The 27009-nt window shown below is 47.6% G+C and overlaps 1 protein-coding gene across 3 annotated transcripts in view; it reads left to right on the forward strand.

Moving 5' to 3' along the window:
• The window catches only part of SPRED1 (sprouty related EVH1 domain containing 1), a 583922-nt gene that overhangs the window by 491725 nt on the left and 65188 nt on the right, over window positions 1-27009 (forward strand). For all 3 annotated transcript variants that reach the window (XM_078659440.1, XM_078659439.1, XM_078659441.1), the window contains 2 exons: window positions 636-804; window positions 20183-20232. In XM_078659440.1, coding sequence (XP_078515566.1) covers window positions 636-804; window positions 20183-20232 — 219 coding nt within the window. The remainder of the gene's footprint in view (window positions 1-635; window positions 805-20182; window positions 20233-27009) is intronic.

Consider the following 27009-nt stretch of genomic DNA (forward strand, 5'->3'; position numbering starts at 1 on the left):
GCAGAAGATAAATCAATGCAACTATATGAAAATATGCCAATTTCAGTATCAACCTTGGACATGTCTACTGCTGTAAAATTCTCTTTACTAAAATTCCTTTATTTTTTGATCACGCAGCTATTGTCCTGGCATACAGTATTTAGAATTACTGAAAAAGCAATGCAATTTCCGTTTTTATCCACATTTAAAAATTAATACAGGCAAGATAATACATGTTTTCTCTCTGTATTTATCTGTAAAAATCAGTAAAAACAGAAAACAGGGAGCCTTAATCTTAATACACTTGTATTTTCTGATTACCTTCTTTTCCTCTGTACTCAAATTTGTAAGTGAAGATGACAAACTTACTGATAAAAGAAAAATACTCGTGTAGTGGGTCAAATAGGCATCTTTTAATATTAGAAAACACATTTGTTTAGAGATCATTGCAGTCATCCTGATCTCTGTTCATCAACAAAGTTCAGTGTGAGGAGTGTTGCGGTGGCAGCCAGGTCCGGGTGGGGGGCTGTTAAACAACTCGAATGGTATGTTAGAAGCAGCCTTTTGTGCATCAGCCAGAACTCCAGCTCTTACCCATGTGCACTACAAGCCTTGCTCACTCAGATTAATACACCCCTGCTTCCTTTCCTTAACAGGTGGTCCTGGAATGTATGCTACAGAGGAACCTCATCTACAACAAGGTCACCCCAACGTTTCACCACTGGAAGATTGACGACAAGAAGTTCGGCCTCACCTTTCAGAGCCCAGCCGACGCTAGGGCGTTCGATAGAGGCATCCGCATAGCCATAGAAGACCTCACACAAGGTACTCCCATTAGGGCGCTGCGCTCTGAAATTCTTTGTGATTCAATAGTGCTTTCCAAGAATGTTCTGAAGCTGTGTACAATACTTGTGGTGCCACAGAACATCATTGAGTGTATCTGAGTGGTCCTTCAACCATGCTCGCTGCCTGTGACATGACGAAGCAATATTGCTTCATTGAGGTGTGGCGTGAATGGTCCTGCACAGACACTGCTATATATGGACAGATTTCCTGTTTGGAGAGTACTGGTACTCCATAGCGTGAAGCGTGAGTGTTACCTAGGCTGACCTTTACATTTTGGTGTAGTCTATTTTTATTGTTTGCTAGGAGGGCACAACTTTCACGGCTATAAACTTTTTGATACATTGTATTTTTCATTGTTTCCATGGATACAAAAAAAACGAAATAGATTTCTACTAGGGAAACTGGAAAAATATTTGTGTAGTTCAAGCCACCATACAGGCTGCCATGTATGTTAAGAAATATTCTTTTTTAGAAAACCAATCTTTAAGAGGTTGAATTGAAGATGCAGGTATCCCACTGTTTTTATTGTGTTCCTTCGTATTTCTAGAGTGCCCAAAATCTCTGGGATTCTATTGAAGAGGAGGAAGGCAGCATACCTCATTTCCAGGAAACTATATGAGTATGATTGGGGATGATCCGAGGATCCGGATGACTACCAGAACCCCTTAGAATAACCCAAGGACAACTGGTATGAGGAACTGGCAGATGGCAGTGGTCTGGACTCCCCCCCCCCCCCCCCCCCAAGCACCGGCTTGTTATCTCCTCCTAGTGTGGCTACGGAGGCAGAGGCTTTCTTTGCTCATGGTTTTGAGGAGGGCAGCTAAGATCCTGAACCTTATCCTGCTCTCAGTGGTAGAGGTGCCTCAGCCAGGAGTCGCTCCCACAGAACATCTCCTCCTTTTAATGAAGCCCTCATAGATGTGCTCAGGCATGGGTCAAGACCTGCACTGGGGCTCCTATGCACAGAAAATTGAATGCCACCACTGCCTGTTTCTTGAGACCCAGCTTTCCTCACCCATGAAAGTGTGGTTGTCCAAGCCTCCACCTCCAAAGCCTACCCTGATGCGTTCCCTATCACACCACCGGATAGTGAATCCAAGAGACTGTTTACCTTCGGTAAGAGGATGTTATCTTCTGCCAGTCTTGCACTGCGGTCGGTGAACACCATGTGCCTCTTGGGCCGATATACCCACACAATTTAGCATTCAGTTACTCGAGTGCTGTTCATCGTCTTGGAGGAGGCCTGAACCATCCTGACCCAGCCTGTTGCCTATGGCAGGGACACAGCATAGGTCACCATTCACTGTGGGTTGCATACGACTGACTCGCTACGCAGAGCGATTGCATCATCAGTGGCACCCAGAAGCCACACCCAGCTGAGATCCTCTTGCTTCTTGGGGATGTCCAGCCATCCCATATGGACATGCCCTTTGATGGCACCCGCCTCTGGGATAAAGCAGTATTCCGTACTGGAGCCCTTTAAGGACAGCTGGGTAACTGCCCAGTGAATCGGTCTTTCCATTGCATCACGACAACCTCAGTTTATCCAGTATTGGGGTATCTTTCATAGATTCACATGCCTGAATCATTCCCCGTCGCCAAGGCGGGAGTCCCACGGTAATATTATATACAAAAGCAGTGCCTTAGTAAGAAACTGTAGTAAGCTAAAAAAAGACAAGAGGCCCAAAAGGCCCACACTTAGTAGCCTATCTACCTCATTATATGAAAAGAACTACAAAAAATAGTTCCAACCAATCAGCTGCCAGCACCCTATAGAACCTTCCTAGCAGAGGCAGTTCTCCTCAGATTTTCTTAGCACAAGTGAGAAGTAGGTATCCCAAATAGAGAACTGCTCTGCCGGGGAGGAGGGTGGGTGCATGTGAATCTATGAAAGATACCAATACTGGATAACTGTAGTTACAGGTAAGTAACTTGTTTTCTTATCCAGTATTGTGGTATCTTTCATAGATTCACATGCCTGAATCAGAATAGCAAGCAGTAATCCCAATAATGTCGTTTGCGGACGGTGGGAGACAGAGCGTATATAAGCGTAGGAGTTTTGCGCTTGATCTGTGAATAAATAACATCTTTACCCCCAAGAAGTGTGCCGCGCCATCATTTGTTTGTGAAATATTTGATTCCCGGTCTCCAACGCGGACACCAACAAAGAGTGTTCCCTCTGCTACGGGGATATTTGGAATGATACATACATATATATATATATATATATATATATATATATATATATATATATATATAGATTCAATGCTCACTTTCTGGTACAAAAGCAGGCGGAACACAGCTACGGTTTTCAGGTGAATTTAATGAAATATTTCCAGCGCGGTCGAACTCACAGGTCCATGAAACGCTAGGGCAGACGCGTTTCTGGCCGGAACGGCCTTCATCAGTGCCAGTTTCACAGGTAGGTTGCTTCACCTGGTATCCCAATTAGTAGTCTCTCTGCCCCTCCTCCTTAAAGAGGTGTGTACCTCCTCGCGCTGCATCTCCACCATACTGCATGAGGGGTCGTGTAGTTCATCATAGGAATCCGTACAGTGATGAATTACATCCAATACACGAAGTGGTGTCTCACACCGTGACAATGAGTCACACTCCTCCGCAGTTTCCCAGGGATTCGATCTTCCGGTTCATACCACTGCTGATCCCCTTGTCAGGCAGTACTATACTGCCTCCTCTCTCCCCACGCTGAAGCTTCCAGCACCGTGGCAATTACTCCGCTCGGGGGGGGGGGGCTCTGTGTTTTACATTTTCGTGCACAACCAAAGATTTGCTGACTTTAACACAGTGCTCCTGATCGAAAGGGCGTGCTCCCTGGCAGTGTCAGCAACATATATATATATATATATATATACATATATATATATATATATATATATATATATATATATATATATATATACATTCTGAAATTAAGAAGTTAAGAAGTTACAGTAAATTAACATACTGTGCTGTAAAATCCATCAATTAACAACAGGAAACATAATAGAGAATATGATCATATTCTGCAAAATAAATGCAATATAAGAGACATTAAAAATGCTAACCTTAAGGTAGATAGGCTACTAAGTTTGGGCCTTTTGGGCCTCTTGTCTTTTTAGCCTAGTACAGTTTCTTACTAAGGCACTGCTTTTGTATATAATATTACCGTGGGACTCCCGCCTCGGTGACGGGGAATGATTCAGGCATGTGAATCTATGAAAGATACCAATACTGGATAACTGTAGTTACAGGTAAGTAACTTGTTGGGGACGCCACAAACGCTATTCCTCACCTGGGTGCTGTTGGAGCTGGAGTAGCCTGCCCTTTGTCCCTCGGGATACCGCTGTTGCCGCCACTGCTTGCCGCACCCGCTTCGCGGGTGCCGCTTCGCGGTCAGCAGCGAGGGGTGGAGGCTGCTTGGACTGTTGGTCTCGTCGGGAGGAGGAGGACTTAACGACCAACGAGGGCTTGTGCTAGCAGGGACTCACAAGACCAGGAGTCCCTGCGCTGTCCGGGTGTGCACGGCCGCGCCACCAGCGAGACACGCCCCCCCCGCCTGCCAAGATCTTAAGGCGTGCGCTTCCTGTGTGTGGTGGGACGCCACAATCGCTATTCCTCACCTGGGTGCTGTTGGAGCTGGAGTAGCCTGCCCTTTGTATGTATGTATGTATGCATTTATTTATTTGTTAAGCGCGGCTGCCACCCAAAGGGTATCCTGGCGCTGAGACTACATCTGTGCTACAGGCAGGACTACCATTACATTATTCTCGGGAACAAGAAGGTCTTAAGGTCCTTTTTGAAAGAAATAAAATCTTGTCTACTCCTCAACGTCAGCGAGAGGGTGTTCCAAAGAGTAGCGGCCGTGAAACTGAACGCACGGCCCCCCATCCTCACTCTATTGATCCTCGGGACCGTCACTCGAAACGCAGTGGAGGATCTTAAAGATCTGGTAGCACAGTACCAGGAGAAGAGATTTTGGATCGGTATCGGCCCCTGTCCATGCAGGGCCTTAAAAACAAGACATGCTGCCTTGAATGATATTCTCTGCTGGACAGGTAGCCAGTGAAGATCAGCCAGTGCTCTGGAGGAGGAGGCAGAGCGAGGGCGAGATAGGGCCAATTTAGCCGCCATATTTTGGATCCTCTGAAGTTTTAAGATTAAGGTTTTTGGGGCCCCCAGAAGTAGTGCATTGCAGTAATCTAAACGACTAAGAATAGAGCTGCGCACTACTTCTGTCCTTGCCTCTTTAGGAAGAAGCGGTAATATCATGCGTAGGGCACGAAGTAAGCCCATGCACGCCGTTATAGTTCTGTTCACAGAAGCATCAAGCTGCAAGTTGGATTCGAACAGAACTCCCAGATTACGGGCCGACTCAGCAGCCTCTACCGTGCCAGGAATAGATGTAGGCCAAAAGTCGTCCGGAAGTGGACGAGGGGTGCGGTCTAGGGAGCAATGAACAACCTCCGTTTTTGATCCGTTAAATTGGAGCGAATTAGCACGCAGCCACTCAGCCGTAGCCGACATACAACTATGAAAAGTATCTTTCGACACTGCCTTGGTACCCTCGAAAGAAAAAATCAGTTGGGTGTCATCGGCATAATTGATGACCGATATGCCGAATGACTTTATCAGGGTAACCAGAGGTCGGAGATACAAATTGAACAAGATCGGGCTGATCGCCGATCCTTGGGGGACGCCCTGATCCACATAATGAGTGGCAGACTGATAAGGTGGTAATGCCACTGCCTGCTGTCTATTGCTAAGATAGGATGTTATCCAGATCAAAGCCAGGCCAGTTACTCCTGTAGCCTGTAGACGGCTCAGCAATACTGCATGGTCCACCGTGTCGAACGAGGCCGACATGTCAAGCAACACCAAAAATGCTGACTTGCCCATGTCGACACGCGCTCGTAGATCGTCCAACACGGCGACCAATGCAGCTTCCGTGCCGTGAGCCGGCCTAAAGCCGAACTGCGATGTATCCAGGCCGGAGTTATTTTCCAGAAAACTGGATAGAGTTCTTGTGACCCACTTCTCTACAACCTTTATTATAAAAGGCAACAGCGAGATGGGCCTGAAGGGTCCAAGGAGGCCTTCTTCAGCAATGGTCTAACAATTGCCATCTTCCAGCTTTCTGGGACCACTGCTGTACTTAATGACTGACAACAGATGGTGTGGAGCGGAGGAAACAGCTCATTTTGAAATGCCTTCCAGATCTTATGAGGCATAGGATCAAGTGGCGATCCTGAGGACACACCATTAGCCAGAAGGCAGAATTCTTCCAAGGAAGGGCACGGAAAGCAGGACAGCCGAGCCGCCGTGACAGGTGGTTCTACGAGGGAGAGCGAGGAAGGTGTTGACTGAGCAGAGATCTGAAGTCCGCTCAGGATTTTCCTGATCTTCTCCTCAAACGCAGAAGCCACAGAGTCACACAGGTCCTGGGAGACGGGAATAGTCGAGGCAGCACACGACGGATGGGCTAGGTTGTTGACCAGTTTAAACAGTGCCTGCGATTTGTTAGAGGCCTTGGCCAAAGTATCCGCCAGAAATTGGGCCTTAGCTTTCTTCAGCTGGATCTTATATTCCTGCAAGGTCGCTTTATATGCTACCTTGTCAGGCTCCCTGTATTCTCTCCTCCAAAGTCGTTCCGCCTGTTTGCAGCGGAGTTTGTGCTGGCCAAGATCCTCCGTGAACCAGGCATTAGTTCTTCTAGGTCTGCCCCCTACCTTCCTTAGAGGAATCAGTTTATCCAAGGATGTCACAATCTGCTGGCAAAAGGCCCGATAACTTTTGTCCACATTATCCTCCGCCACAAAGGATCTGGGCAACAGGATAGGTCTAGTTGGGGATTTCAGAAGACGGGACCATTGCCTGCCGATCCTGGCAGCACCTGGATCACCTGTCCCTAGGGTACCTGGCAGAAAGACAGACAGCAGAACCAATGCATGGTCAGTCCAGCATTGAACCATGACTTCTCCCACAGAGACTAGATCTTTGTCGGCAAATACAAGATCTAAAGTATGCCCTCTAGCGTGAGTAGGTGCCGTAACCAGCTGTGCAAGTTGTATATTGCTACATGCTTGGCAGAGTTCTCTGTAGGCCAGATCTTGAGGGCCGGAGGGCCAAAGATTAAAGTCACCTAACACTAATAGTCTGGAGTGGGAATTTGAGAGGTCGTAGATCAAGTCAATCAGTGGCTGGATATCCGCGGTAGTTGGGGAAGGTGGTCTATAGCATAAAAGACCCGCCACCAAGGTACCGTCCTGGGCCATGATGGAAAAGCCCATGAGTTCGAACCCTGATACCTCCTTCACCTCCAACTGTGTAAACGAGATTGAGTCTCTGAATATATAGCCTAATCCACCTCCTCTGCCAGTTGTTCTAGGGGAGTGTTTTATATGATAACCCGGCGGACAGGCCCATCCAAGCTCTACTCCACAGTCAGACTTAGTCCAAGTCTCTGTTACAAAGAGCACATCTAGATATAAAGAGTCTATCAGCAGAGCAATTTCCGCATGATGTTTTACAAGAGATCGAACGTTGAGTAGGCCACAAGAAAGAGAAGTGGCAAGGGGAGGGGTCGTAGCACGATCTCTACCGGCATTAGTATTCGCGCCGGAATCCCGAGGATGTATCAGGGGATCCGACACACGGAGTGTGGCCAAGGAGGACACACCAGACACGCCCAGGACGCGAACGGGCGCAAACGGGCTTACCTCTGGCGCGCACCCGCTGCGCGTCATCGCTGCGCTCTGACCGTCTGCCCATCACTTATAGCCCTACACGTGGGAGGAGTGTGAGGGGAGGAAACTATTCCCCTAGCAAAGATGGCGCCCGTAAATCGGCTGCCACGAATGCCCTCTCAAAGATGGCGTCCGCGCATGCACCCAGTAACAGTCCCTAGCTGCCCTGATTCCTGCAAATGCAGGGTGAACCACCTTTTAAATGCGGGTAAGAACTAGCGCAATGCTAGAGGTACAAAGTACACGGCGCAGAGATAGTTAGCGACGCAATTAAAATAACAAGTGACAAGTGCGGGAGTTTAAAATAAAACAGCAGCCAGCGCGCTACAACAGCAAGTCTACCTGTGCGCGATCGTTCTGGCGGTTAAATACGCTCCTGCACGCTCTTTCCAGACGTGGGAGGAGTGTGAGGGGAGGAAACTATTCCCCTAGCAAAGATGGCGCCCGTAAATCGGCTGCCACGAATGCCCTCTCAAAGATGGCGTCCGCAAATGCACCCAGTAACAGTCCCTAGCTGCCCTGATTCCTGCAAATGCAGGGTGAACCACCTTTTAACCACCTTTTGTCCCTCGGGATACCGCTGTTGCCGCCACTGCTTGCCGCGGGTCAGCAGCGAGGGGCGGAGGCTGCTTGGACTGTTGGTCTCGTCGGGAGGAGGAGGACTTAACGACGAACGAGGGCTTGTGCTAGCAGGGACTCACAAGACCAGGAGTCCCTGCGCTGTCCGGGTGTGCACGGCCGCGCCCCTAGCGAGACACGCCCCCCCGCCTGCAACGCCCCATACTTAACAGCTCGCCTGACGCTCAGCGGGACGCCGAGCGAAGCCCGGGCAAAGGGCGGGCAGTCTGTGGCAGTCAGGGGCTGGCAGAGGCTGGGCTGGGCCACCCATCTTTCACCCACGGCTCTGAGACGTACTGGTCTACCGGTAGAGGGAGCTAACACTATCATGTCTACTCGGTCGGGGAAAAGCATCAGGGGAGGGGGGGAGGGAGTTGTTGGGAGTGCAGTGATAGGAACAATGGACAAATGTATAACCAGAGTAGCCGCTGTCATAGAAAAAGAGATAGCAATGACGGAACGCCGCCTATCTCAGGATTATTTACCGGCTAGACGCTCCTCACTTGGTCCTATGGCACACGTTCTGTCCCCTACCACTGTGCCAAACCCTTCCCCTCTGCTCCCTGTCACGTGTGAGCAACCACGGATGTCCGCTATACATGTAAGCATTGACCGGCTGGAGAGCCTGGTAGCTCAATCACCATCTCCCGACATCAGCCCTATGGTCCAGGACCCCCGCTCTTCAGATCTTCCTTGCCCTGTTATCGGCAAGGTTTTGCACCCAACACACCAAGATCCTCCTTTGCCTCCCCCTTTGTCTTGCAAGGCCCATGACTCTCACAACCAGAAAAAAAGGAAATGGGCTGTTACCATGCGGAAAGGCAGCCATACCTCATTGTACAAGCGTCCCAGGAACCAACTGGTAAGGGGTACGGGTATGAAATCAGGCAAAGGCACACTTGTAATGGACCCTGATGGGATGTGGGTTAACCGCCCTCTAGGGCAGCAGCCGACAAGGTAATCTCCAATCCCCTAGATATTTCATCAGCTTCTCAGGCTCCTGTCTCCCTCAAACAAATCGAGGACCTGATTAAAGCATTATTAGTCCCGCTCACCGACCAGGTCAAGGGTCTGGAGGCTAGACTGGATACATTTGAGCAGTCCACCCTTGACAACTTTTACTCGCTTAAAACGCTCATCAAACTTCAGTCTAGAATCACCGATGACAACATGGGGGGGACTAGGGGAAATCGGGCACCTGTAGATATAGTGCAGGCCCCTCCATTGGTAACGTCTGTACTTACTGTTGTAGCACCTAAGGACCTGACTGCAACTCCTGAGGTCCTTACTTCGACCCAACCGGGGCCCATTACACATACTGCCCAGGTCCATGCAAGATCCCCCAAGACCACTAAAGCTTCGAACAAAAAACAAGACAGTGTTAAGCTGCCAGCGGGTGGGGCGTTGGCTAAGCCTAGACAACCGATTCAGGGAATTGACCAGGGCAAGAGAGCAGGGCCGCTCCCTTAGTAAAACATAGTACGAGCCATTCAGGAGCTGGTCCACCAGCAGTCATTACTCCGAAAAATACCCACAAGACCCCCCCTGTAAATCTCCCCCCGGAGTGCCACCCATACGTCGCTGTTCTTGTAAATGTCCCTCCCCTGAAAGATGCCCAGTTTGAGACCCACCAGACCCTAAAAAATAAAACCCTGCATTGGTTGAAATCTAACAAACCACTACCTAGGGGTATGGAGGGAGTAATCCTGGGAGTTCGCAGGGTAGGCTGGATAGGACAGAGTAGGAAACGACTCGAAGGGGACTGCGACTGTAGTCAATTTCCAAGATAACAGAGTAGTACAAACAATTTCTAACCTGAATCAGCATGCGGGTGGCCTTGGCATTAGCGTGGTGGACCTGTCCTACTTCTACCCCCGCCCCCCTATCAATCACGTCAGTCCAGTAATTGGGGAAACAAACTATAGCTCTAGCGACCGTCCATGGCACTCGGTGGGACCCCAGTTCTACCCCCAGGCAGTATGGCCAGGATCGATCTGGGGTCCAACAGGGTATTGACTTGAAGATCCCCGTGGGCTGGTCCCTGGGGTCTCTAAAGTGAGATGGGCTACTAATTCTACTGAAAGGCTGACTGGCTTGCCCCCCTCACCCGCTACATCCGCAGTAAATATTGTCTGGAGCGACTCTGAGGGTGGGCAGGTTACCAACAGTGTGGGCGATGGCTCATTTGTCCCGCTTGGGGGCGTTGCCGACTGCGAAGTAGAATCCAGTCGCATCCCAGTTGTAACGGACCCAGCCTTTAGGGTTTTCAGCTGGAACGTGGCTGGATTAGCTAGAAAGCTTGCCCTGCCTGACTGGAATGCTCTTGTGGAGGAGCACTCGATTTGCATCTTCCAGGAGACGTGGAGTAGGGAGCCCATCCATAAGGCCGGATACTCCTCTTACTCCATTCCAGCTGTCTACCCAGAAGCAGGGAGGGGACGCCCCTCTAGCGGTCTTCTCGTCTGGGTGGCTGCCTCATTAAACTGTAGGGTAGAGGTCCTCCAGACCAACAGCCCTGACCTCCTCAATATCATACTGAAAGATGTCCGGGGTCGTCCCATTCTGAATATTTTTAACATCTATGAACGGGGCACAAAGCGAGGTAGACAGTCGCCCACAATTGCCCACTTGGAGGGCTTGTTAAGGACAACTCCCTATAAGTCATGTACCCTAGTTGCAGGTGATCTAAATTGCACGTTCGAGCCATTGGGCTCGGACGACACTTTGGATTTGGAGGAGGCGGACCAGAAAAGAGGGATCCCACCCTTAGAGCTAACCCCGATTAAGAGGTGGACTGGAGTTTGATCTGAGGGCACTCAATGGGAGGTCACGATCAGATAGGGCGGGTGTCCACACATACAACAGGCCTAATCACACGTCGAGAATTGATTACATCTTGCTCGACATGTGCCTATGGCCCTTGGCGAGGGACATGGTAATTATTCCGTCTGTAGAGAGCGATCACAACTTGCTCTCGCTGACCCTGACTCCTTGGTGGTCAGTTAGTAGAGGGGGTCCCTTGCTTATTGTCACTGCCATCTCTGGGGACTCAACAGTTTCACATTGTGGCAGGCGGTTAAAGTGGCCAAAGTTTAAGCTCTCTCTCGAGAAGGTTGAGGCAATACCGCTACTCCTGGCTGCAGCCCAATGTGATTTGGCTAACTTAGAGGGAGGCCCGGTGGGGGTGTCAGGGAAATTCTGCGACCTGACCAAGGCCATAAGTAATTTGTTTATTCTACCTACGAGACATAAGGGGGCTAAAACAAGGCCCTTGAGAAGACAGGAATGGTATACCCACAACTGCAGGGTAAGGAAGAAAATGTTGGTGGGTGCAGTTAAGTCAAAATCCCAAACTAGGATTAGGGAGGCCCGGAAGCTCTACTCCCAGAGTCTACTAATAGCAAAAAAAGAATGGGAGGATAAGTTTTGGGAGGACCTATTAGCCGCCAGCAAAGGAAAAGATGCCAGGGGCTTCTGGAACCTGGTGGGTTCTAGGAGTCGTCCCGACGATACACTGAGGACCTGTACCATCCCGTCCCAGACCTGGTCCAATCATTTTGGGGCTTTATACTCCCCGGTAGAAGGGCCTCTTAATGAACCTTTTGTACCCTCCTCCTTAGGTTGGAATGGAAATACTGACCCCTTCACCGTTCGGGAGGTAGCAAATGTAATAAAGTTCGTGGTACCCATGAAAGCAGCCGGCCCAGATGGGCTTCCGGGGGACTTACTTAGAGCATACCCGTCCGAATGGGCCACCCTGATCTCCACCCTTCTGAATGCCATCATGGAAGGCGGACCTGTCCCAGAATCTTGGAAGGGGGGCGGAGGTGGTCCCCATATTCAAAAAGGGATGCCGGGAGAACCCAGGGAATTACAGGCCAATAAGTCTGATTGACTCAACACAAAAAGTGGCGGGGAAGGTGATTTTAGGGAGGATCCTCCACTGGGTGGATGAAAACTATATCCTATCGGACTTCCAGGCAGGATTCCGTTCAGGAACGGGCACTATAGAACAAGTCTTTAGACTTATGCTTCTACACTGGAAGGTGGTGGAACTGGGTAAGGGCAGTCTCTACTTGGCCTTCATCGACCTAAAGACTGCCTTCGACCTGGTTCCAAGGGAGGAACTTTGGAGGGTCCTCCAGGGCCTTGGGATTCCTCCCTACATTCTGTCACTCCTGATAAAACTCCACACTGACAACTTTGCCCAGGTGCGGTGGGGCTAGAGTGGGGAAACGACCGAAAGGATCCCGGTGTGTAGGGGCGTCCGCCAGGGCTGTGTGCTGGCTCCCACCCTATTTTCCCTATACGTAAATGGTGTGGTAGATGCTTCAAGAACCTGCGGATGCACCCTCCTTGGGGGGCGTACGGATCCCCACATTATTGTTTGCGGACGACACCCTCCTCATCGCCAAGACTCCACAGGGTCTCCAGAAGCTTTTGACCCGATTCCAGGACTTCTGTTTGGCAAGGGGATTGGTGATCAATGTGGACAAAACAAAATATCTGATCATGCATCCACCACGGAAACTAGGACGCCCTCCAGTTTTGAACTCTACCCCGCTTGAGAAAGTTTCCGAATTTGATTATCTGGGAATACGCCTGTGTGACACTATGAGCTGGACGTCACATATTAACAAGATGGTCCTCAGCCACAAAAGGGTAGGGGGTGCGTTGCTAAAGGAGTATCATGCCTCATCTAAAGAGTCTGTGGCACCGGCAATAGAGATTTATAAAGCAAAAGGAGTCACCTCCGCACTTTATGGGGCAGAGATATGGGGCTTTTTTAATCTGGAGTCCCTATCCAAGTCAGAGAGCAAATTTTTGAAAGACTTACTTGCTCTCCCCTCGAGTACCCCCACAGTCCCGGTTTGTTTAGACGTGGGCTGTAAGACAATTAAGGACCAGGCTCGTCTCCGGCCGTTGCTACTATGGGCTCATTTGTGGAGGGTGCCAGAGTTAAAATCTTATGCTGACGGGCTGTCTGAGGTGATGGAAATGGGGGGCTGGCATAAGATTAAGTGGCTGAGGGAGATAAAAAACCTTTTGGGGGAGTTGGGCTTGGGAGACTGTTGGACCTCAAAATCTGCCCCACCCAAGGTTACCTTGAAAAAACTGTATTGGGACTGGGTTTCCTCCCAACTTATAGGTAACCCACGTCACTGCAATTTGACCGCAGCATTTCTTAGAATCAAGGACGTGGTGGCCTACGAACCCTACCTGGATTTGATCACCATGCCAGTTGATAGGGCTCTTTACATCAAGTTCAGAATAGGCACTCTCCCGATTGGGGACCTTATATCCCGATGGAAATCGCCAGTGCAGCTTTCACCCTTTTGTGCTCTCTGCCCTAAAAGGCCTGAGACGGTGGCACATATCCTTTTTGAGTGCCCAGACTATATCCGTCCAAGGAGGTGCTGGCTCAAACCCCTATTCAAACGCCTTGGGACACGCGAACATTTGGTAGCGCTACATATTTTGTTAACAGACACATCTCCTCCTATAGTGTGTGGTATCTCTAAAATATTTTAATGGTTGTGGATACTTCGCAGAAACAGACTGTCTATTTCAATTTAATCTAGTTTTAACTAACTTATTTCATGCATAAAATGGCATTTTTATTTGTTCTTAACTTGCGAGACACTTGTATTGTTTATCTGCAGTTTCCTACTATTTGTAATGCTTTTAAGATACAATTGTTTATCGAAATAAAGCTTTTCAACAACAACTTGTTTTCTTACCTTACACCCCTTCCGTGGCTACGTGACACACAGCCAGAGGCCTACCTAGTTTATCACTTCCAAGCAACCGCAGCCTCAATACCTCTTCATTTTGCCCTCTTACCAACAAGGGAAACCAGTGGGAAGCAGGATCCAACACCACCTGCCCTGCTGGCAGACCATAACATATGACAAGTGGGTACATCAAATTGTCAGCGATGTTATTCCATCCCTTTCTTAGAAGCCCCCCTCCACCCATGCCACCATCCTCATACCAGCTGATGGAGCGCCACCTTTCCCTGCTCCGTGGGGAAGTGCAGGCTCTCTTTTAGCCAAAGGAGTCTTCAAGAGGGTGCTAGCATCAGACATAAGTCGTGGTTGCTGTCCCCCCTCCTACTTTCTGATGCCCAAGAAGGACAATCACCCCTATTTTAGACCGTAGCCCCCTCAACTTCTTCCTGGCGTAGGTTCTGTCTGTCCTGGACCTTGGTGACTGGATAGTAGCACTGGACTTGCAGGAGACCTACTTTCATATACCTCTTCTGCCTACCCACAGGTGTTACCTGCTGTTCGCAGTGGGCCACGAGGGCTTTTAGTTTGCTGTGCTCCCTGTTGACCTCTCCATCTTCCCTCTGGTGTTCATCATGGTGAAGGACATGGTTCCACCACATCAATGGAGGAGATGGACGTGGTTCCACCACATCAATGGAGGTCAAGAGTTCCACTCTTCCCCTACCCTAACAACTGTTGTTGAGGGCGGGATCGCCCCAGGCAGTCATCTCTGACCTCCAGATCACAGCAAACCTCCTTCATTCGCAGGAGTTCACTATCAATGTGCAAAAGTCGAAATTGACTCCCTCCCAGATTCTCCCTCTCATTGTACCTATTTTGTGCACAGTGAAGTTTCGCGCCTATCCTCCAGTGTATTTGCGCTATAATACTGATGTTTCAGCCTCTATCCTGGATTTCGGTGAGACTGACTCTGAGGCTGCTGAGCATTGTGGCCTCCTGCATCCTGCTAGTAACACGATGCCTCAAAGATTACATATGGTGTCTCCATACGGAGGTGGTGCAGTGCATCTTCAGAGATTGGGGAGAACCTTAGTTCACCGAGAACGTGCAATGTCAGCACTTTTGCACGCTAGAGTTTCCAAGGCTACTCTTGCTACGAGACTCTTTTCATCTCAAGTGGAGCTTAGGCCTCCTGTACGCCTTTCCGCCGATATAATTCCAGCCTAGAGTTCCCAAGAAGATCAGGAATGACTTGGCCCAAGTCATTCTTGTGTCCCTGGATTGGGCACAGAGAGTTTGATATCCCGAACTCCTGAGCATGCGCATCGCTCCTCCGCAAGGCTGCCCTCTAAGACGTATCTACTTGCAGCAACAGGGCAGGCTACTGCACCAAACCTGCGCACGATCTGCCATCATGCATTGAGATTGATTTGCAGGAGTTGACAGTTTTTGACCTTACCTTACTGCAGAAGTCTGTCATGTCATTCTGGCAGCTGGGCATTCCTCAACCCAGAAAGAATACTGCTGCCTTTGGGACAAATAAGTGGCTTGGTGTGCTACCAAAAATGTTGATCTCCTTTCTGCGTCTTTGTCTGAGGTGTTATTTGTACTTTCGTTAGCCCGTCAAGCTTTGCTTTGGTCACAGCTAAAGGTTATCTTTCAGCCATATCAACATTCTTGAAGTTGCCGGACCAACCCTCTGTTTAAGTCAACTTGTGACTCATTTTCTAAAAGAACTACAACACATACCCCAATGGAACGTGAACCTAGTTTTGATCTTCTTGATGTGCTCGCCTTTTGAGTTCATGCACAACTGCCCTTGACGTCCTCTGTCAATTAAAACTGCCTTACTAATGGGCATTACATTGGCCTGCGGGTTAGCAAACTGAAGTCCCTCCCAGTGCACCTTCCTAACATGACATTGTTCACAGATAAACTGGTTCTGAAAGCACGTGCCTCTTTTCTACTGAAATTAGTGAAACCCTTTCACGTAGGTCACACCATAACACTGCCGACCTTCATTGCTCCACCTCACAGTTCCAAAGAGAAGCAAAGACTACACGACCTGGACTCAAAAAGAGTATTATCATACTACATCGTTTGTACCAGAGAGTTCTGATTACGATCAACTCTTCATTGGGTTCGTCCGGGCAAAGAAAGGAAAGGCCGTGCAGAAAAGGACCATCTCAAGATGAATTGTGCTCTGCATTAAAATTTGCTGCTCTCTGGCCAAGAAGCAATCCCTTGAGGGTTGCTTGCTCTTTTTACCAGGCTGCAACCGCTGCATTAGCTCACAGAGTTCCTGTCTTGGACAGCTGTCAGGCTGCTTTCTGCGTGTCTCTGCACACATTTACCAAGCACTACTGCCCGGACAGTCCGGTATGTCTTGATGGGCACTTCGCCCGTTCGGTCCCCCGGGACCCCCGGTATAAATCTGTTTTGCAGACCCACCTCCTCAGATGAACAAGTGGCTTACCTTTGGAAATGTCTTATGTTATGTTATGTTCTGTTATGTTAAATTAGCTTATATAGCGCTCAGCTGCCCCAGCGAAGGGGCGTCCCGGCGCTGTTTAGCAGATGTATAGCTGACTCCAAGGAATTCAACAGGGTATAATTCCAGAAGAGTTTAATTTAGGGGAAAGAGACGAGTTTTAATTGCCTTCCTGAAGTCTAACAGGCCTTCCAATTCTCGTATGTGAGCTGGTAGGGTGTTCCACAGTTTTGCTGCTAAGAAGCGGAAGGAACGTCCTCCCGCTCGGCAGCGCTTAATCTGGGGTACTCTGACCAGGTGTTGACCTGCAGAGCGTAGTGTGCGGGTTGGAACATACAAGGTCAACAGGTTACCAAGCATTTTGGAGGTGGCAAGCCCCTAATATTTTAAAGGAGAGGCATAGGGTCTTAAACTGAACTCGCTGAGCCACCGGGAGCCAATGAAGCCTCCGGATGGTATCCGAGATTGAGCAAAATCGAGGGAGGCCTACTAAGGCTCTAGTAGCCGCATTTTGAATGCACTGCATTCGGGTAATTTCTGCTTGATTTGCACCTAACAGCAGGGAACAGGCATAATCTAATCGGGAAAGAACCGTCAACTGGATAATCAGCTGCCTTGTGGCTGGGTCAAAGAATTTTAAGATAGGTTTTAGACCGCGCAAAATGCCAAAGCATGTGGCGGAGACTTTTTTAGTGTATGTGCAGAAACTAAGGGAGGAGTCCAGCCAAATCCCCAAATTTTTAACTTCAGTTTTGGGTTCTGGGACTTTGCCTAGAGCATTGGGCCACCAGTGATTGCCCCATAAACGGGTGTTGTTTCCGACCAGTAGCACCTCCGTCTTATTAGCATTCAGCTGCAGACAATTAGATGTCATCCAGTGTGCCACGGCGGTCAGGCCATTTTTAAACCTGGCAAGATCAGGGGCCGATCCTTCAGTAAGGGCGACCACTAGCTGCGTGTCGTCAGCATATGAGACGATGGTGAGGTCCCATTTTTTTGGCGACAGCAGCTAGTGGCTGGACATAAAGGTTGAATAAAGTAGGGCTCAATGCCGAGCCCTGGGGAACACCCTGCTCAATAGGATGTGCCTGAAATAGGAAGGGAGGGGTGGAGACACGAAATGACCTCTCGGTTAGAAAAGATCTAAACCAGGCAAGGGCCATGTCAGTGATCCCTGCCTCCTCAAGCCGGTGGAGCAGAATCCTATGGGAGACTGTGTCAAAGGTGGCACTAAGATCCAATGATCCATGATCAACAGTAGATCGGAGGTGTTCCGACATGGCCAGGAGAGCAGTCTCGGTACTATGACCGGCGCGGAACCCATGTTGAGTTTCATCCAGAATGTTATTGGAGCTCAACACGTTGGTAAGAATAGTATTAACATGTGATTCAGCAATCTTTGCAATCCAGGGAAGAAGAGAGATGGGCCTGACATTTTCAGGCCTCAAGGGGTCTAGATTAGGTTTCTTAAGAATAGGAGAGACCCACGCTTGTTTCCATTTCACTGGAATAATGGCCGATGAAAAAGAGGCATTAATCAGCTGATGAAGCGGGACTAAACAGGGCAGTGAAGATTCTCTAAACTGGGCAGGCTTGAGCGGATCCTCCGGAGAGCCGGACTTAATTTTCACAGTTAATTTATTAAATTCTTCCCAAGAAATTTCAGAGATAACCATCAGATTGGAGGCTAGGGTTGGTCTAATAGAAGGAGCTGGGCCGAACATATTCATGGGAGAAAAAGATTGATAAATGGCTCGTATTTTCTCCACAAAGAAGGAGGCCAATTTTTCACATTGGGATACTGACGTGGGAATGAGCGCTGGAGATTTTTTGACGCTGAGATCTTTGAGAATTTTAAAGATGACTTTAGCGGGGTTAGAACTCAGTTTAATCTCAGATGCATAGTACTCCGCTCGAGTCCTGCATATAGCTCTGTGATATGCTTTAAGTTCGGCTAAATAGTAAGCTTTCTTTACAGGAGAATAATCTTTCCTCCACTCCCGCTCTTGTCTTTTACAGGTATTTTTCAGGACAGCCAAGGTGTCATTTTACCAGGGATTTGAGTCCTGAGTGCGCCCCTTAATCCAGGTAGCCGGTATAAGAGTATCAAGTGCCCGGGTAATCCAGGCACAAAAAGAATCATATCCTGTCTCAACATTACTAAATGAGCCTAGAGGGTCTGATCCTAAAAGTGTGTGGAAATGTTCCAGTCGGAACTTGCGCATGGTCTTTTAAAAACCGAACGTTGAATGTTAGAAGGTACGGATATAGGTGTAAGAATAGTCATTTGTACTAGAAGATGATCGGACCAGGTCATAGGAGTAGGAGTAGGAGGAGGAGTACTCACAGTGGCCATCTCAATATTAGTGAAAATAGGGTCTAGCAGATGTCCTACTTTATGTGTAAGAGTTTTTAACTAATTGAAAAAGCTGAAAAGCAGCTAAGTCAGCAAGCATAGTGCGAATAGTCGGGTCCTGTTCTAAGTCAAAGTGGAGATTAAGATCGCCAAAAATGCTGAAATTAGCTGAACGCACGGCAAATGCCCCTACTGTCTCTAAGAGGATGTTGTTAAAACCAGAGGCGGATCCGGGAGGTCTGTATATTAAGAGCCCGGAAAAGGTAAAATGGGTGCTCACGGAAATACTAAAGTGTGCGCATTCCCCACCCTCCATATTGACTTTCTCAAAGAGGCAGGAAAAAGGTAGACCTGGTGATTACAGCGATACCACCTCCCCTGGTGGCTCTATTCAACAAAGAAATCGAGTATTCAGGGGGTAATGCCAAATTCGATATGGCCGTCATGTCATCACTCAACCATGTCTCCGTCAAAAAGAAGATATCAGATATCAGAAATGTGGTAGAGACTCTATCTAGCAACAGTCATTTCTCGACCCTCCCATCCCTCCACTCTGCGAATACATTTCTCTACATAGAGGTAACCCTTGTAGATCCCTAGTGCCTGCACACTGGTCCATCTGCATTGTGTTGTGGCTCTGTGCTTCTGGTGCAAACATGTAACAAAAATAACGGAGGAGCAGCTGACAGGGTTACAGTATAAGAGTTACAAAACCATTCTGTCCTACTATGGCTCCAGTAGCTTCCACAGACCACGATGCCTTTTACTGGCATGTGTCTCAGAGGGAGTTACTTTTGAACTGAATAGTGGGGACTAGGAAAAAAAAGTAAGCTTATTAATTGTATGCCTAAGAAATGAAGCTGAGGACGCAGTAGGGTTTTTTTTTACTTCAGTGTAAAGATTCCTATGATGCAGAACCATGGCTACAAGTAAGTAAACATTTTTTTCTACATCGTAGGATCTTTCTTAATAGTTAGAAATGTTAGAATAGAATTGCAAGCAAAACATTTTTTGTATTACTCTTGCAGGTCTTGGGCATGAGGAACAAAAACTCTTAATTCACACAAGGCAGTGGAGGAACTCTGAATAAAGAGTTATACATATAAGAGAGACACTCATTAATTTGTTCCCTCGGTGTGTTTTATTGTGGATTAGGTATTCTACTTAATATGATGACAAATTAAGAAGTGCCTCTTTTTCCCTTGAAATGTGTCAGAGAAAAGCAAAGAGAGAGACATGTGACTTTGTCAGTCTCATTCAGTTCATATAGTTGGAAAAAAGTAACAATAGCTACAGTGACAGACATGAAATGACTGGATGGTTTGGGGCATCATTTCTTACTCTCTTGTGTAATCGTTTTTGTCTTCTAGCCTGCTACACATTTGGTCTTATACTTTACTGTTTTCTTTTCCTTCAGGTTGTCCATCATCACACACTGACACAGAGGTGACGGATGATGTTTTCCAGGTGAGTTCTAAAGTTCTGTAATACATCGACTGTCTTCTTGGTATGGTAAAGTAAGTTGTCATCATTTTGTCCTATGTCTGTAACCTTCAGAGAGTGCTCGTGATGGCAAAATGTCATTATGAAACCATGGGTGGGGGATGATTTTTTGTTGCTATTCCTTTTTCCAGGAATTATACTCGTTATTTCAGCATCGTGCCTAACACAATGTAAAAGCACACCAATACGTCTTTAAGTTTTGCATGTAGATGTTTTGCATTATACTCTTCATGCACCAAACATATTCTCAGTTGGAGTACTAATGACAGTTTTCAGGATCCTGCATTCAGGTAACCAAGGACAGACAAAAAAAATCTGTCCATGTTAACTGTAGAAGACCAAATCTCCATCTCTGGTGATAGTCCCTTCATTTATCCAGGTAAACATTAACACAAGCCCGCTTCAGTGAAAAACAAAAGAAAAAACTTTTGCTTTCTGCATATAATGCATCTATGAGAAAAATAATGTTATGTTAGATGATTCAGTGTACTTTAGAGATTTAAAATAGTCCCTCATTTGTTGCAATGCTAGCACTCAATAGAAGGCGTAGTGAGGCACCAACCAGCTAGTAGCGCGAGATGAAAGAGGATGCTCATCTTTCGGGGCCAAATCCTGCTCGATCCATATTTTAAAGCATTATTAAAAGTAAGTCTTGCAGCCCACTGCATTGACAAGCCAGACCTAAAGTTGGGTCACCTTTTGCACCGACTCCCTGGCTCCCCTCACACACAGCTGTACAACAAGAACTAGACCCCAGGCCAGTTGGTACATAGAGGAACTGGGACTGATGAAACACCACTGCAAACACTGGAGCGTAAATGGAGAATGAGCCAGGACAGTAAAGACGGGAGTGCTTTCAAATCCATGCTACCATGCTGCCACCAAATGAATCGGACCATGCACAGCTCTGGTGGACCTCCTTGATCCCAGCACCAACCAAAGCAAAGAAAACTTGCCCATTGTAAATGATTGCACCTCTTCATCGACTGCCTCCAACTTGATCACCCCTTCGCAGGAGCTCTGCAACAGTCTCTCTCAATTCTTCAGCAACAAAATCACCATCATTTACAGCAACTTCAACCCAAAATTAGACCCGAAAGACTTCGCCAAGCACATCCCAATTTGATCCAAAGACCAGTGCTAACCACAGGGCCCGTCATGAACCCAGAAGGAACCGCTACCGCCACCATGGAGTTCATCCACTCAGGGGCACTACGACCTCTCCCTCCGCCACGCTTACACCAAAGGACTGCAACCCTTTAGTGCCATTCTCGCATCCATTCTGAATGCCTCCACCACTTCCCTGACTTTCCCAGACGCTTGGAAACAAACAATTGTCCTCCCATTGTTGAAGAAATCCTCCACGGACCTACCCTTCAATGCTCGCCAGCTACAGACCGATCTCCCTGCTACCATTCCCGGCCAAGGTCTTAGAGAAAATCATCAACAGATTCCTCAATGACTACCAACTCTCCAACACCACTCAAGCTGCCCTCATTGCCACCACGGATGACATCTGCATGACTCTGGACAGAGTAGACACGGTGGCCCTCACCCTCCTGGATCTCTTTGAAGCATTTAACAAGGACTCCCGTCCCATCCTCGTCCAACGCCTACACAACATCGAAATCCAAGAACACTCTCTCTGATTGGATCTGGTCCATACTCCAATATTGAAACTTTAATAGATTCACATGCTGGAATCATTCCCCGTCGTCAAGATGGAGACTCCCATCTCGACGATGTGGAATGATTCAAGCATGTGAATCTATGAAAGATTCCAATACTGGAGAACTTAAGTTACAGGTAAGTAACTTATTTCTTACTAATTAGTAGTAGTATTCTTTATTTTGTTAGAAATATAACCATAAAAGATACAAATTAACCATACATTGATAAAACATGTAAAAACATATATACAGTTAAAATACACCATGAATCAGTAATTACTATTGGCGAATTGCCAATACTCAGGGGTTATTAGCAAGGTATGACCGGGCCCATTGGGATGAGATAGAGGAACTCTTCCAACATCTTTGTGAGGAGAACAAAAAAAGAGGCCATCTAATTGTACAGCAAGGTAAATTAATATCCAATAACTCCATCAGATGTGCCCTTGATTCTGCAGATAGCCATCAGGGGGATAAAAAAAAGCATACTGTTATGTAGACATGCTTGGCTACGTATATCTGGCTTTAAGCGAGAAGTACAGCAGACACTCCTTAATGTCATTTTGATCAACAACATCGATTTGGTCCCCAAGTGGACCAAACGCTAGAAAAAATTAAGAAGTACACAGAGGTTGCTAAATCAATGGGGGCACTTCAAACCTTTATTGTAGTTTTTTACGACACCCCACATATAAACTGGGTAATAAACCAACTTCAGCAGATGCCTCTACCTCTTCTTAAAGGCAACAGCATCACACCTCCCCATCAAGAGGTTATTATAGAGGCACAAATAGAGGGAATAATTCCAAAGGGCATGGAAGACGTACCTCCCCTCGCAGCACGTCCTCCACTTCCAAACAGTGACTTGCTTCTCATTCCCCGGACCATTTAAAATCTGTATGGGCACGACTACAATGTTTTTTCCCCAACTGAAAAACAATAACAGAGCAGGGGGTTACTGCCTGGAGCCCATCAAAACACTTCCAAACATCCCACCTCGCAGGCACATACTTTCCAAACAGCACCAAACCTTGCTCAAACAGGAAGTACAGACACTGGTGCAGAAAGGAGCAATAGAGCTTGTTCCTCTAGCACAACCAGTTTCGGGTGTATCCTCTTTATACTTACTCATTCCCAAGAAAGACCGTCCCGTTTGTCCCATTCTAGACCTCAGACTATTAAATCAGCACATCCTCTCAGAGCACTATCGCATGCTAACTCTTCAAGATGTAATTCCTCTGTTAAATCAAGGTGACTTTGTCTGCACTAGACTTAAACAACTCCTACTTTCACATCCCAATACATCCTGTTTACTGAAAAGACCTCAGGTTCGTCATAGGAGGAACACATTATCAATTCAAAGTACTTCCATTCAGGGTCACTACTGCAAGAAACTGGTGTGGGAGCACACTGCTTCACCTCCCAGCAGAGTCGCCCCTGGGCATCATGGTAGATGCAGTTCAGATCGACAAGCGAGTACACTTGGAAAGTCTTGAGTGTTTCACCAGGTGGGTGCAGATTAGTGCTGGCCATCTCTGGACACGTGTTTCTGGATTATTATCCGTCATCAGCAGAAATTAGGCAAAATTATTTGGGGTTGCTGAGCAGGCTGCCGTATTCTTGGAACGCAGTATCTCTCCAGGCGCGCAGGTGCCTCTCCAAGAGCTCGTCAGCTCAAAGCGGCTTGAGGGAGCTTTTAAGTAAGAAACTGGTGTGGGAGCACACTGCTTCACCTGCCAGCAGAGTCGCCCCTGGGCATCATGGTAGATGCAGTTCAGATCGACAAGCGAGTACACTTGGAAAGTCTTGAGTGTTTCACCAGGTGGGTGCAGATTAGTGCTGGCCATCTCTGGACACGTGTTTCTGGATTATTATCCGTCATCAGCTGAGATTAGGCAAAATTATTTGGGGTTGCTGAGCAGGCTGCCGTATTCTTGGAACGCAGTATCTCTCCAGGCGCGCAGGTGCCTCTCCACGAGCTCGTCACTCAAAGCGGCTCGAGGGAGCCTTTAAATAAGAAACTGGTGTGGGAGCACACTGCTTCACCTCCCAGCAGAGTCGCCCCTGGGCATCATGGTAGATGCAGTTCAGATCGACAAGCGAGTACACTTGGAAAGTCTTGAGTGTTTCACCAGGTGGGTGCAGATTAGTGCTGGCCATCTCTGGACACGTGTTTCTGGATTATTATCCGTCATCAGCAGAGATTAGGCAAAATTATTTGGGGTTGCTGAGCAGGCTGCCGTATTCTTGGAATGCAGTATCTCTCCAGGCGCTCAGGTGCCTCTCCACGAGCTTGTCAGCTCAAAGCGGCTTGAGGGAGCTTTTAAGTAAGAAACTGGTGTGGGAGCACACTGCTTCACCTGCCAGCAGAGTCGCCCCTGGGCATCATGGTAGATGCAGTTCAGATCGACAAGCGAGTACACTTGGAAAGTCTTGAGTGTTTCACCAGGTGGGTGCAGATTAGTGCTGGCCATCTCTGGACACGTGTTTCTGGATTATTATCCGTCATCAGCTGAGATTAGGCAAAATTATTTGGGGTTGCTGAGCAGGCTGCCGTATTCTTGGAACGCAGTATCTCTCCAGGCGCGCAGGTGCCTCTCCACGAGCTCGTCAGCTCAAAGCGGCTCGAGGGAGCCTTTAAATAAGAAACTGGTGTGGGAGCACACTGCTTCACCTCCCAGCAGAGTCGCCCCTGGGCATCATGGTAGATGCAGTTCAGATCGACAAGCGAGTACACTTGGAAAGTCTTGTGTTTCACCAGGTGGGTGCAGATTAGTGCTGGCCATCTCTGGACACGTGTTTCTGGATTATTATCCGTCATCAGCAGAGATTAGGCAAAATTATTTGCGGTTGCTGAGCAGGCTGCCGTATTCTTGGAACACAGCATCTCTCCAGGCGTTCACTACTGCACCCTGAGTGTTCACCAAATGTCTAGCAGTAGTTGCCGCAGATCTACGCAGACAGGGTATTCATGTCTTCCTGTATCTCAACTACTGGCTGGTCAAATCCACTACTCTTCAGTTGTGCCTACAACATACAGAAATCACATTGTCAACCTTCACAGACTCAACCTTATCTAGGGGCTATTCTCAACACACAGCTAGGATTAGCCTACCCAAATGTAGCCAGGATTCACAACATCACACAACTGCTACATCACTTTCACGCCAATCAACACATAACAGTCAAAATAGTTCGACTTCTAGGCATGATGGAGTCTTGTATTGCAGTAGTGCCTAAAAATGCGTCCGCTGCAGGAGTGTCTGGCAAGTCAATGGTATCAGTCCCAGGGTCATTTAGAAGATCTAGTGTTGACAGACAGCCTCACACATCGCTGTCTGCAGTGGTGGAATACAGTGGCTGCTCCTCTACCCTGTTTCCCAGATCATTCTCACAGTGGACGCATCCCTTTCAGGCTGGAGTGCACACCTACAGGATCTCACAGTTCAGGATCTCTGGGACACCAAACACCAGGGTCTTAACATCAACAACCTAGAGCTTCAAACAGTTCACCTAGCATTGAAAGCATTTCTAGTTCACCTCAAAGGCAAAGTTCTCTTCATCTGGGCGGGCAATACACCAATCATGCTCTATTTACAAAAAACAGGGGGCACACTCTACAGTTATCACACCTATCTCAGATGATCTGGTGTTGGGCAATATGTCACAGCATTCACCTGTTAGCGCAACATCTCCCAGAGATGGACAACAATTTCACCAACCTCCTCAGCAGGATGCAGCAACAAGTCCATGAGTGGGAACTCCACCCCAGAGTTCTCATCCAGGGGATACTCATCAATAGTCATAATCTATGAATAATCCCCACCCATGGGGGGGATCCCGCACATGGGCGGGGATTATTCATAGATTATGACTTTGATGAGTATACCCCTGGATGAGAACTAGGATTACAGGTAACTAACTAATCCTTCTCCTCCCATACTTCCACAGGTGGGGGTTTCTACAGATAGACTTCTTCCCAACCGCAGACAACACAAAATGCCCAAACTCTGCCTTCAGGCTATCACACCCACGATCCAAGGGCAATGCTTCATGGATGAACTGGTCAGGGATATTTGCCTACGCTTATCCACCTTTCCCTCTTCCGTTTGTGGTGCGGAAGCTCTGGCAAATGTCTCTCACCCTCATTCTAGTATCTCCCACTTGGGCTTGGCAACCATGGTTCACCACACTACTAGAACTTTCAGTAGTGCCACGCGAGAAGTTTCCCCTCAACCCGGATTTTTTCACTCAGAATCATTCAGAGGTCAGGCACCCAATTCCAAAGGCACATTACCTCCCGATTTAGCTCCTGAGGTCATAGAATTAGGTTACCTAAAACTCCACCTGAATGACCATTCTCAAAGAGGCTCATTAACCCACATTGAGGGCGTGTTACGCTGCAATATGTTTTCTCCTGCCATGGTAAACACAATGACTTCTTTGATGTAACTGTGAAAAACATTGTCTGCTATTTACTCCATTTGCCGACTTCTGGACTAACGTACACCTCAATACGCTTGCATCTAGCTGCAATAACTGCCTGTCTGCAAAACAGACAACATTTATCACTGTTCAAAATAGCAGTTATTAAGGCATTCATAGAAGATCATAAAAGAGTAATTCCACCCCGGTTTCCCCCTGCACCTTTTTTGAATCTCAACATTGTACTCATCAGACTTATGGGTCCACCATGTGAACTCTTGCATAACTGCCCTCTACAATTCCTATCTTGGAAGGTAGCTTTTATGGTGGCCATCCTTCCAAAGGTAGTTTCTACTTTTCATGTGAGTCAGTTAGTTGAATTGCCTGTCTTCTTTCCGCAACCTGATTCAGTTGCAGACGGAGCCCTTCATACACTAGATGTTAAAAGAGCTTTAATGTACTATATTGGTGGAACTAAAGAGTTTAATAAAACCAAACTACTTGTTGTGGCTTTTTCACCCCCTCACATAAGAAAGCCCTTTTCAAAATCACTGAATTCTAGATAAATAGTTAAATGCATTCAGACATGTTTTATCAAATCTAAAAGAACTTTGTCCACAACTCCTATAGCATACTCTGCACGCAA

The sequence above is a fragment of the Lissotriton helveticus genome, chromosome 9 (assembly GCF_964261635.1).
Source record: "Lissotriton helveticus chromosome 9, aLisHel1.1, whole genome shotgun sequence".
NCBI lineage: Eukaryota > Metazoa > Chordata > Amphibia > Caudata > Salamandridae > Lissotriton > Lissotriton helveticus.